Consider the following 12,970-nt stretch of genomic DNA (forward strand, 5'->3'; position numbering starts at 1 on the left):
CTGTGCTGGCGCCGCCTCAGATCCCCCACTGCAAATACTCCTGGCCCGCGAGATGAGGCTGAAAATAACCACAGGCTGTCGTTGCATCTGCATGGCTGGAGCGTGCCTGGCGCTGCACTGAGCGCTGGGCAGGGACGTTAACGACGTGGTAGCTGCATCCCCAGCACACATGCTTTGGTCCAGTAACAGGGTTGAGCAGATAAACTGTGGCGTGGGCTCTCTGCTGACAGAGTGTTCGCCTGCCTGGATGTGTCACCCCAGCCCTCCCAGAGAGGGGAAGTACAACAGGAGGGGGAGAAGCCCAAGATCACCCAGGGTTGACCTGGGCCACCAGCCCATTACTCCAGAAAGGAACCTTTGGGACTGGGGACCTGTAGGTTCTGCAAAGCCTCACTGGCAGTGGATAGCATCACTGCAACGCTTCACTGGCAGTGGCTAGCATCACTGCAACACTTCACTGCAAAGCTTCACTGGCAGTGGCTAGCATCACTGCAACGCTTCACTGGCAGGGGCTAGCATCACTGCAAAGCTTCACTGGCAGTGGCTAGCATCACTGCAAAGCTTCACTGCAAAGCTTCACTGGCAGTGGCTAGCATCACTGCAACGCTTCACTGCAAAGCTTCACTGGCAGTGGCTAGCATCACTGCAAAGCTTCACTGGCAGGGGCTAGCTTGGGAAACGCCCACTTTGTAATATGCTGCGTGCAGCTAATGAATTGTGCATTTGGCGCTTACCCATGGGTGCTCACACGTGCTCATGTAACTCCTCTACGCCAGTCCTGAGACACCAGATGTGCTTGGCCGTGTGAGGTGCATTGCTGGGGCCTGGCCCATGCCCCACGCTGGCGTTGGCCTGGGGCAGGGTTCGAGCCCAGCACTCTGGCGCTAAGCAGAGGCAGTTGGGGAGCCCGCAGCGTGTTCTGATGCCCTTGACTTTCCCCTGCCAGCTGCCGATGGTGAAGGATGATGCTCCTGCTGCCCAACAGCACAGACGGGGCCCGGGTGAGCGACGCCGAGCTGCTGGAATGGGAGGAGCGGTCGCCCTGCATGGAGGGGATCATCCCTGTCATTTACTACAGCGTCCTGCTGGGCCTGGGGCTGCCAGGTAAGGCTGGGACAGGGGAGGGGGGGTTCCCTTGCCCCACCGGGCTGGGTGCTGCTCCGGGGCCAGGGATTCGGGGCTGCCCAAGACACAGCCACCACCTCACCCCCGGGGGGAAGGACGTGATTGGCTGTGGTGCGTTTCGCCGGGAGGCTGCGTAACCCAGGGGATTCACAGAAAGGCCGGGCGAAGAGGGTACCTCCGCCCTGCTGACGGCACCAGAGTTACGCTGGGGGCCTTCCCTGGAGCTAGCAGGGGCTGCATCCTGAGTGGCTTGGGCCCCCTGATCTCAGTGGGGGGTTGTGCGTCTGGATCGGGCTGGGGCAGAGACGAGCGATGGGCCCGGGCAGTACAGGGGTCCGGGCAGCCCGAGCGAGGGATGCCCACAAACTGGAGCATGGGAGGGGAGGAGGGTGCTGCGACTGAGGGTGTGAGGCTGTCTGGGCTCCCCAGGGCCCCCTGGCACCCAGGCCGGTGGGTTGGCATTGAGAATTGTGCCCCCTTTGCAGGGTAGCCAGGGAGGATGCTGGGTGTGGGCATCACATCCTGCCCTCGCTCAGAGAGGCTGAACTCCTGTGAGAGGCACAAAGCCACAGGCCTGTACCCGAGGGCACAGCTGTACCCGGGACGGAGAGGAGACACGGGCGCCATTTCCATCCCTGCGTTTGGCCTGTCCCGGCACCCTCCGGTGGCCAGTTGAGCCATGACTCCCCGCTGCACCCCAAAGGCTAGTTCTGCCGGAGCGGGGTGGGAAGTGGTTTTCCCAGCCTGGGAGAGTTCACCATTTGGGGGTTCTCCCCGCCCCAGAACGGGACGAGAGGTTGGAAGCTCGGACGTTTTTGCAAACCAAGACGTAGGGTCAGGGCAATCGAAACCTTCTGATCATTTGGCAATATTTTGTTTCCATTTCAACCTGTTTCATTTTTTTAACCTGTTTTAAAGGATAAATTCACTCCAGTTTTCCAATACAAAAATGAAACTTGCTTTAGAAAATGTTGGAGGGGAGCCTTGGGACGGACGGACGAACACACACACACACACACACACACACACCGCTGTGATGAATTGACATTTTGCTAATGAAAAAAATGTTTCCTTGGAAATCTCCTGCCCAGCTCCAGTGAGTGCGTCTAGGGCCTGGTGAGGGGAGTATTTCAGGGTAACATTGCGCCTCCTTCCCCAGGCCCATAGCCCCACCCAGGGTGTGCAGAGCCAGGAGAGGCGCAGGGCTGGTAGCCGAGGCTGCTCCTCGTTTGACTGTGCTGCCTCAGTGGTGAGCCGGGATCGCAAGGTCTGTGTGTGGTGATCACGTCCTCGGGCCACCTCAGGGTCACTCGCAGCCTTGTAGGTTTCTGTTAGCACCTGCTGGGTGAATTCAGAGCTCGCTGGGTGGAGGAGCTGATGGGGCCAGGCAGAATGTCGGAAAGGCCCATGCTGCAAACTCCCCTCCGTCCTGCACCCGGAGCGCCCTCTGCCAGCACTGTCCCACTGTGCCAGGCCAATGCCAGTCACTGACGGCATCCACAGCTGCTCCCTGGGCCTCCCCAGCACACCCGCACGCGAGAGTGGAGTTGTAATGACCTGGGTCACAGGCACACGGGGACTGCAGGCATGGGCGTGCGCCAGCCCCCGGGGAAGGAGGGAGCCCTGATGCTGTCAGGCAGGAGCCGGCTGTTCTGCTGCCCATGGCCTGGCACTGGGGAGAGCAGCGAGCACACGCAGCGGGAGGCGGCTGGCATCTCCAGGGCAGGTTGGGAGGTTCTGGGTCAGGGTCAGTCTCTGGAACGTGCCTGTCACTGAGCCTCTGAGCAGAGACCAGCTTAACTGAGCCCCAGAGAGGCAGGCGCAGGCAGCTCTCACCCAGCTCCGAGGCAATATCCCCAGCTTGGGCTGACAGGAGGCCCCGAGAGCCCCCCAAAGTGCCACCCCAGGGCCTGTTAACACAGGGCCACCCCAGGCAGATCTCGCGAAGAGAGGGATCCAGGCCCCTAAATCTGTGGGGCTACATCCCAGCAAGCCGGTGGCTCCTCCCCGACCTGCCGGGCTAGGGCCTGGTGTGTGAATTTAGATGGAATATTCAGGCCCAAAGAGTCGGTATTAACATGACCCAGTCACTGTCCAGCATTAAACAGTGCCAGTCTGGGGGCTGGTACCCGAGACCTGAGCCCGTTTAGCACCATGGCAAACACACCATTCAGCAGCCTTCTCACCTGGTAGTAACGGTACAGAAACCCAGTGAGAGCCTTTGGAATATAACGGGTTGAGTAAAGCTTTCAGGCTGACAGCAGCCCTTGTTCCCTTTCCCTTTAGCTGGAGAGAGGTTTTACAAAGCCCCCCTTGTCTGACCGTCTCTTGGATGGTGTTAAGCCGGTGATAACCGTCTTTGGGAAAAGGGATGGCTTTAGTCGAGGGGGGCTGGAGCTGGCGCTGCTGTTAAAGTCCCATCCCGTTTCCTAGAGGACAAAACAAGACAAAGACCCACAAAAGGGGAGAGAGAAGAACAGCGATGAGAGAAAATGCAGCTTCAGTCTCTGCTGTTAACTCTCACTTGCATCCTCGCTGCTGGGAAACCCCAGGCCCAGCCCACGATCTGATCAGCCACCCTGAGACCTGGCAAACTTGTACCAGCGACAGGCTGTTTAGGACCTTGCATTTCGCTGCCGTTCTGGTCACAGGCTCGCAGCACTGTTGCAAAATACACTGTCGTGGCTGGCTAAGCCAGACACTTCTCAGACAGAAGGAAAAAGGAGAGAGCGGGGAAGGGAAGAGATCGGGGGGGAGGGAGGATCAGAACACTGGGGCGGAGAGGGAGACGCGGGATAACTCAAGGAGCGGGAGTTATGGCCTGTGTGGACTAAGTCCGTCTGTGTGTCTCCCCTTTGCACCTTTGCACAGCAACGTTTGTTCTCCTAGGTTACGGTGACCTGAACTTTCACTCTGTGCACAGCTGAGCTTGCAATTACAGCAGGCTGCCAGGAGGGGGCACCGTGCAGGCGGCCCCCGAAGGTTGGCTAATTTCTGCCTGGCTTGCTTTGCCCACAGGGCCGTCAAACCTGGGTGAGCAGAGGCCCAGTTGCCGCGGCTTTCAGGGACAGATGGCATCTGCATCTCTCAGGCTGAGCCAGCAACTGCGCCCTGTGCGGGGTATTTATAGCTGCCCAGCCCAGCCTCCGTCCCCAGGTGCAGCTTCCCCCCGGCCTATTCCCAGCACCTGGCACTTTGATTTCAGCCCAGGACGCCCCTCATAGCAGTGCAGGGGCTGGCAGTCTCCCCGTCCCCAGCCGCGAATGTCGAGCTTGAGAGGGGAGGATGCTGGTCCCTCTCTCCAGCTCAGCGCCGGGTTGCCTTGCAAGCAGTAACTTCACAGGTGGCATCTCCCTGCAGATTCTGAGACGGGGTGGCAGATGCTCAGGTTACCCCAGATGCTGCCTGGAGCCATGCTTTGCTCTAGGAGCACGCGCATCCCCAGATCCGGCCGATCTCAGACCTTCCCTCTGGGCTGGGCAAACGCCTTCAACTTCTCGCTGTGATTTGTCCCTGTTCCAGTTAACATCCTGACGGCCGTCGCCCTGTCCCGCCTGGCTGCCAGGACAAAGAAATCGTCCTACTGGTACCTGCTGGCTCTGACCACTTCCGACATCCTCACCCAGGTCATCGTCGTCTTCATGGGCTTCATCCTGCAGATGGTCGTCCTGGCCCGCGAGGTGCCCCAGGCCTTCATCCACACCGTCAATGTGCTGCAGTTTGCAGCCAACCATGCCTCCATCTGGGTGACCGTGCTGCTGACGGCCGACCGCTATGTGGCGCTGTGCCACCCGCTGCGCTACCGCATGCTCTCCTACCCCGAGCGCACCCGGAAGATCATCGCCGCCGTCTTCGGCACGGCGCTGGCCACCGGGATCCCCTTCTACTGGTGGCTGGACATCTGGCACGACTCCCAACCACCCACCACCGTGGACAAGGTCCTCAAGTGGGTTCACTGCTTCACCATGTACTTCATTCCCTGCAGCATCTTCCTGGCCACCAACTCCGTCATCATCTGTAAGCTCAAGAGGGGGAAGCAGGTGGACGGGCACCGCCGGCGCGTGGGCAAGACCATCGCCATGCTGATGGCCGTCACTGCTGTCTTCACTGTGCTCTGGGCGCCCCGGACATTCGTTATCCTCTTCCACCTCTACATGGGCTCCACCCACAAGGACCGGAGGCTGCACGTGGCACTGAACCTGGCCAACATGATTGCCATGCTCAACACCACCGTCAACAACGTCTTCTACTGCTTCGTCAGCAAGACCTTCCGCCGCACGGCCGGCCAGGTGATCCGCTCCTGCTGTCCCTTCTGCACGCCCACCAACGGGGGCTTTCTGCACTCGGCTCTGAAACCGCTGGGGCTGCTGGAGAATGTGTCCCTTTAGGGCAACAGAGTCGGTGTGGTCCTGCTCTCAAAGGGTTCCCAGTCACAGGCATGTGCAGCCTGGCTACCTCATTCCCACGTGTCCCCGAGGGGCTTGGGCTGAGGGCGAGATGGGGCGTGCAGCAGCCAGGGAAAGGCGGTGGGTTACAGTGTACTGGCTGGATAGGAGGCAGCTGGCACTAGCTGGTATGGGCAAGGTGCCAGCTGGTACAGTGGCCCCAACAGAGCAGGAACCCTCAGACCTGGTGTCCTGACTTGAGGCATCTGTGATTGCTGTGAACTCATGTTCTGACTGCGGAAGGGAACCAGGCCGGCCCGATCCTGAGCCCATGACACCGTACTGAGCAAGTGCCAGGCCTAGTGCACTAGGCTGCTCCACGCAGCGCCGCTCTCCCACGAGGTCCGTCTGGGCCCTCAGCAAGGGTCAGGCTGGGAGGAGGCCTGTTTTAATGCCTGGGCCCAGAGGGAGGAGACACACCGGTGTTTGGGGGTGCTGCAGAGGGTGCTAAGCCCTTAGCATCCCACCACGTATCCCAGGGACGTTTGACTGCCGGGTGGGAAGCCGAGATGGTGTGGAACTGAAGGACGTGCCCCCGGTTACCTGGCAAGGCTGTGACCCAGACGGGAATGGAACCCTGACCACTAGGCCAGACAGCTCGCCTGGCCATTTGCAGCTTCTGGCATTTAATCTCTTGCTGCGTCATTGCCCATCGCTCCTGAAGCAAAGGGCTGTGCACACGGTGCTCTGCCTGCGGGACGCCAGTGTTGCTGGATGTTCTGGGGCCTTGGGACCAGCTGAGCTACCGGGTTCCTGCGGCTGATAATGTCTGTGATGCCGCGTATCAAAGCTTCCGCCAGGGAAGACAGGCACTAGCACCAGGCACAGCAGCTGGGCGCCAAGTGGGGCCATGGCGAGGGCCCTGCCTCACACTGCCAGTGCAAGTCCAATAAACGTCCAGGCCATGATCAAAATTCTCGCTTTGGAGCTCATTCTTCCCAACCTGGGGCCGTGTCCTGGGGGGGGGGGGGTCTGGCCTCCCTCCCACTCCAGGCTGTACAGAACCAGCCCGAAGGGGTCTGCAAGGCACAGGCTTGGCTCCATGACGCAGCCTCATCCGGCTGCCCCAGTGCCCACGAGGGACCCTATAATAAAGCACAGGCCCAAGAGACCCTGCAATAACATACCAGCACATACAGCCCTGAGAGCCCCTACAGTAACCCACCAGGCACAGCCCTGGCGCTCACAAGTCAGCCTACGATAGGGGAACCAGACAGCAAGTGTGAAAAATCAGGACGGGGGTGGTGGGTCAAAGGAGCCTATATAAGAAAAAGACCCAAAAATCGGGACTGTCCCTATAAAATCGGGACGTCTGGTTGCCCTGCCCTACGAGACCAAAATCCTCGCTTCCAAGTTCCCCCTCAAGCGCTCTCCTGTCCCACGGGGCCTGACACCAGTGGGGGGACTGTGAGCCGTCGGCAGATGGGGGGGTAGAAGAGACCCACGGCTGGAACAGCCGGGGGCTGCGGGTCAGGACTGAGGGGCGTCAGCAGCGCAGTTTCAGGTTGGGGGGAACTAGGTTCCCCCAGAGTCGCCTTGGCCAGGGCCCAGCTTTCAGAGCTGCCTGCCCAATACACACACCTGGCTCCTGGCAGAGCTGGGCCCCGGCCGGATCCCACAGACATTTCTGTTTCCTCCCTGCCCCCCAGAGCCCAGTGCCAGCAGGTGACCCCTCCTCCGCCCTGGGCTCCCCCTCTGCCATTTGCCTCAAGCCCCCTCAGCCCCCCCCCCAATGCCTCTCCCAGCCCAACGCCCCCTCACTGCCCGGGCCTTTAACACCAGCCCACGGCCAGCTGGGGAATCCAGGCCTGACCGCACACGTGGCGGCTCAGCCTGACCGCACGGGCCTCGTCTCGGGGGGGGGGGGGCTGAGTTCCCAGGCCGGAGGGGCTCCAGCTGGTCACCCCAGAGTCAGGCACTGATGGCAACGCGTGAAGGGCTGACCAAAGCTCGATCCATCTCCCGGCTGCCAGCAGAGGGCAGGAGACCCAGCAGCCCCGGCCCAGCCGGATGAACCAGTTCTCCCAGCGAAGCGGGAGGGAGGGCAAGGCCTGACTAGCTCCTTGCAGGAACCCCCTCCCTCCCCCCACCCCTGCCTTGGAGCCGGGCCCGGATGAGTCACTTGTTCCTCGCCGTGCCACCCTCAGTGGCGCTCTGCTCTCCCAGCCCCAACCCGTCCCTTCACCGCCCCGCAGACCGGCCCTTTCATTGCCACCGCCTGGGCATGGCAGATAAACAGCAGCCACGCGCCACCCCAGAGGGGGCTGCCTGGCAGTGCTGGGTGCAGCACTCCCCTGGGCATAGTTTGGGATTGAACCATCAGGGGCCTTTATCATTCATTCCTCAGCAGGGCTTGGCAGCTGGGCCAATGGCCGGCGGGCTGGGGCAGGTTCCCCACGCTGAGTAACTGCCCCTTGGCTTCCCTGGCACCTCACCAAGCGCTTTCCACACGTGAATGAGTGGCGGGCACAAGCTGGCGACCCACTTGCCCCGTGGTGAGTCTGGGGCAGAGGCAGGAGGGAGCCCAGGTGCCTGGATCCACCCACAGGGCCTGGTTTTCAGAAGAGCTCAGCACCCCCGTGCACCAAGCTTGAGGATCCGGCCCTGCCACCATAACCCCCCCACCACTCACCCCGTGGAGGAGACGCCCTGGAGCCCAGCCCGGCCCTGCAGCCCTTACAAAGGGCCTTGTCTTTGCTGCCGGTTCGTCTCAGCAGGGAGGGCGCTTGCGGTATATTTAGCAGCGGCTGGCTTGGCAGCCCCCACGGAAAGGCAGGAATCTGCTTTTTTTATGGGAAAAGGGTTTTTTTCAAAGGCTCCTCACCCTGGGAAGAGGGAGGCCTGTAGCATTGCGGTGGGATGGAGGAGGAGCGGGAGGGATGGGGTGTGTTACGGGGGGGGGGAGCGGAGGGTGTATCTATATTTATCTGCACACCCAGCTGCAGCCCTCGCTGCCCCCCAGCACTCTGCACCAGCAGCTGCCGAGGTGCGGACAGGAGGTGCCAGCACTCCTGCCGGCGTTTCATTAAGGCTTCAAGTGGCATGTGCCCCTCCAGCCCAGGCCTGGCACTGTGCCATCTCTGCGACTCCAGATGTCACCTTGGTGATGGGGTGACTGCGGGGAGCACTTGGCTGCCCAGCGAAGCCGAGCCAGCCTCTGCCTAGCTGCCAGCCGCCGAGTACCACAGGGCCAGTGCTGCTCAGTCATTCCCGGCCCAAGCTGGGACCCCTGAACCTCAAATGGCCTGGGCTGGAGCTGCCCCTGCCTCTCTCCGCCTCCCAAAGCCAGGCTGGGCTCTGGCTTCGCTGGCGGGGACGGAGCTGGCCGAATTCCTGGGACAGGAGCGCAGCACCGGCAGCTCCACCTGCGCCGTGTGGAGCCTGATGTTGCCCTTTGAGACACCGTGGCCCAGTGGATCAGGTGCTGGGCTGGGAGCTGAGAGACCAGGGGACTAGCCCGGCTCTCCTGGGTGACCATGGGCAACTCCCATCCTCTCTCTGGGCCTCATTTCCTCCGTCCCTAAAGCCAAGCTGATGAGACGCCAGGTCCTAATGGGTTTGGCGCCAGAAAGCTGCTCCCTAATCATCCTGCTTGTGTCCGTGGGAGGTGGGGCTGCAAAGACAGCATGCTTCAGGTTTGGACCTAGACGGGCCCTGTCCCGAGAGCTGCGATCCCCCCTCGCTGCTCTGTGCCTCAGTTTCCCCTTCTGTGGAAGGGGGATAGATGCCTCCCCTGCAGCAGGGAGCTGGCTGTTGTGAAGGGCATTGACCTGCCTGGATGGAATTCTGTACACGCCGCGTGTGATTATTGCTTTGATTTTTTCCCTCTGTATATTTAATCCAGAGGTGGATGCTAGCCCAGACCCGGTCTCTGCTGTGCCAGCATGAAGCCAGAGGAACACCGTGGATGCACCTATTGTAGGTATTTTTAGGCTCCCATCACCGTGATATCTGGGCACCTGACAGTCTTTACTGTGTCTATCCTCCTCGCACATCGCTGGGCACCAGGGCCCATGCGGTTAGCCCTGTTTCACAGCTGCGGGGGACTGAGGCCTGGAGCGGGCTCTACACCCTAGACCCCCCCCCCTGCCATCGGGGGGGTTACGCTGGAGTAAGTGTGGGAGCGGGGCACTGTTCCTTGGTGCCACTGCAGGGCTCCTGTCTCGGAGCTGAGCCCGGGCTGGCATGTGGCAGGGGAAGCGTAGCTGAAGGAGTCTTGCCCTGGCCCCTCTGTGCTGTGACTGGGCGGGAGGGAATCGGGAACGGCTGCCTTTTGGTCTGTACGGAGCAGCTCACCTGCCCCCGCCCCCCCTGGCCCCCCGTGGGCTCGCTCAGCCATGCAGCACACCAGGATTGTCTGCCCCACTTTCCTACCCTAAGTCGTCTTTAAGATCCTTAGCGTAATCCCGCCGAGTAATTCCCAAAGCCAGACCGTGCTTCCCACGCTAAGTCTGAATAAACCATGCGGCTCGGCACCCTGGGAGTCCCGCTTGCACACAGGGCTGCCGCAAGCCACCACACCCCACGGGGCCAGCCGTGGGCGAAACCCAGACGCACAAGGCAATGCCTGCTTTCATCAGAGCCCCTGGGCATCTGCAGCATGGCATGCCCGGGGCAGAGGGGACCCAGTCCTGGGCAGGCTCCGCTCAGCCTCACAGCTGTAGTCTGTAGTCTCCATCCAGGGCTTTGTGTGCCATCCACTCGCCTCTCAGGCTGCTCTGGCCCACAGGAGGCTACCAGAGGCAGGGGTTGGTGTGTACCCATCAGAGACAAGGGCTTCTCAGCCCACACACTGACTTCAGAGGGGCTGCTCTAGATTCAGGGCCGGCACAACCCATTAGGGCACTAACATTTGGGGGGCAGCGACCGCGGCAGCCGGATCTTGGGCCGCCCCAGTCGTTGGTGGTATTTCAGGGGCGGGACCTTCCGCCGCTTCTGTCAGGGGTGGCATTTTGGGGGCGGGACCTTCCACTGCCTAGGGTGCCAAAAAAGCTGGTGACGCTCCTGTCCGGATTTGCACCGGTGACAGCAGCATCTGACCCAGCGACCTTCCCGCTCTGCCCTGCGGACCCACGTCCTTCCTATACCCCCAGGGCAGGTGGAGCGCAGCCGGATGTCAGGCAAAGCTGCCCCCAGCAATGTGCCTCGAACTCAGCCTTGCTCTGGGGTCAGGCAGGGAGTTCTGTCGCCAGAGGGTGGGTGGGTGTGGGTGTGTGGCCGTACCAGGTGCTGAGGACACTTGTCTGCTAGGAACCCAGCCGAGAAGCAGTCAGCTCACTGTAGCTAGGCCCGTCGGCCCTGGCTCCGTCGCCATGTCCAGCAGGCACTCTCCGACCGGGTAGCACAGGGCCTTGGCATAAACGGCTGCCAGGATCCCCTCACCGGCCGCTCACAGCACATCAATCCAGTCTGGGTACGGGGGCTTTGGCTTTTGCCCTGCTGCTGGCACCCCTGGGTGAGACACTGAGCTGAAGCCGACGGTGCGATGCTGCTTCGCACTGTCCCTTGTTCACGCTCATATCACTGGTGGGGGGAATGCCCTGGACTGAGCCAGTGATATTTAGCAGGTGATCGGCCCATTAATTTTGGCATTTGAGGGACATTTGTGAAGAGATTAGCTCGCTATTAAACACTGGGAGGAGGTGCCTGCCCGCTGCCCGCTCGAAGTAACTGCATCTCATAAACATTTCCAGAGGATTTACTAGCGCTGTGTCCAGTTCTGTGCTGCACCAGGTCTGGGCAGGCCGGGGGAGTCACGTGTGCAGGTCGAGGTGCTGGTGAAGGGGGGGGGGGGGGCGGGTGATGTGCATCTTTATGAATACAGCTGCTATAGTGATAAGCCAACAAGCTGCAACTGGCAATGGAGAGTCTGGGGGACCTGCTCTGGGGTGCTGTGGGGGAGGGGATAAGCAGGGGGCACTTCCCCGAGGGGAAGCAGCAAGAGCAGTGGCTCGGGCCCTGACCTGGTGCTCATGAGACCTGGGGTCTACTTCCGACTCTGCCACCCCCCTCCTGGGTGACCTTGGCCACGTCACTTTTTCCCTGTTTTTTCACCCGTTGGTGTGTTTAGACTGTAAGCACTTTTGGCGCAGGGGCTGGTTTCCCTTCCATGCCTGTGCGGCGGGGCCCGGCTCTCGGTTGGGTGCTCCTATAGTGGTGAAAAACTCCCGCCCCCACGCCCCCCGCACCAACAGCCCCTTTCTTTTAGCAACTGTGTTTTGTTTTTGCAAGAGGAAAATGAAAAGCTGCAAAGCTTGTGAGTTTCTACCAAGAGGCTGATTTCTGGAGAGGCCCAGCTGAGACAGGACTGTGCCCACCAATCCACAGCGTAAGCGATGGGCCACTCATCCTCCACAGTAAAGTGTTATAACCTTCTCCTGAAGGTGAGTCTTTCTGGTTGCTTAAAACAAACAAAGGAATTGTTCAAATAACAATGGAGCGGTGACACAAGCCGATAAGAGCCAGGAAGCCTGAATATACAGCTGATTTTCTATGCTAGATACAAACCCAAACCAGCCTGACTAGAGAGGAAAGTTTAGCCTGCAAAGAAATCCAGCAACCAGTTTTGATTTAGCCGGGTGAATCTTTTCTCTCTCCTTCTTAGCAGAGTGAAAGGAAAATCTTCCCTTAGTAGGGCCTGATCCTGCAGCCAGTTGCTCTCCGCAACCAAAGCCCTTGGTGCTGGGCAATAGCTCCAATTTCCTTGCATCTCTTTGTGTATTATCGTTGCTGGTGATAGGGTGACCAGACAGCAAGTGTGAAAAATCGGGACAGGGTGGGGGGTAATAGGAGCCCATATAAGAAAAAGACCCAAAAATCAGGACTGTCCCTATAAAATCGGGACATCTGGTCACCTAGCACCAACCAGCAGATGGCTGGGCTCAGCAGGGGGAGTCGGGTGACAGTTTCTGCAGGACCCATACAAATGGTGGCCTGCATGTTAGGAAGGTTGTGAATGGCCAGAGATGGGGTGTGAAGCCTCCCCTGCAATAGCAGCAGGGGGAAGGCCTGGAGGAGCCTAGACACGGTCTCTAAGCAGCGGCACCATGGATGCTGGACCTTTGGCCGGTGGGTAGGAACTGTTAGACTTTGGCTGCAGGTCGATCCCTCGGTGCACAGCCTGGCTCGGTGCTCAACAGCCATCTGTTCGCCCTGGCTGGCGAGCGGAGACAGAGTGCCGCCACGCATGGCCCTGAACAGAATTTACAGGCCGGGGGGCCCCGGTGCCCACAGGCCAAGTGTCAGGTGCAGGGCTGAGTCAGCCTCTGGCAAATAAACCCAGGCTCCGGGCTGCAGAAGGAAACAGCCTTCAGGAAGCCGCATGTGGCGCTAGCTGGGGCCAGGGTGATGGGTCAGCGCTTACGGCCGACGGGAGAGGGAAGCCAGCCCAGATAGTGCTG

General features: G+C 60.4%; 1 protein-coding gene across 2 annotated transcripts in view; it reads left to right on the forward strand.

Annotated features, from left to right (window-relative positions):
* GPR142 (G protein-coupled receptor 142) overlaps positions 1-6,462 on the forward strand; it is a 25,882-nt gene extending 19,420 nt beyond the window's left edge. The window contains exons 3-4 of one of the 2 annotated variants that reach the window (XM_039501976.1): positions 947-1,104; positions 4,648-6,462. In XM_039501976.1, the coding sequence (XP_039357910.1) occupies positions 963-1,104; positions 4,648-5,513 (1,008 nt within the window). In that variant the 5' untranslated portion in view covers positions 947-962 and the 3' untranslated portion in view covers positions 5,514-6,462. Of the gene's footprint in view, positions 1-921; positions 1,105-4,647 lie in introns of those variants that run through there. The other variant, XM_039501977.1, reaches the window with a different exon arrangement.
* Positions 6,463-12,970: the final 6,508 nt, after the last annotated feature.

Source organism: Mauremys reevesii, linkage group 15 (genome assembly GCF_016161935.1).
Source record: "Mauremys reevesii isolate NIE-2019 linkage group 15, ASM1616193v1, whole genome shotgun sequence".
Taxonomy (NCBI): domain Eukaryota; kingdom Metazoa; phylum Chordata; order Testudines; family Geoemydidae; genus Mauremys; species Mauremys reevesii.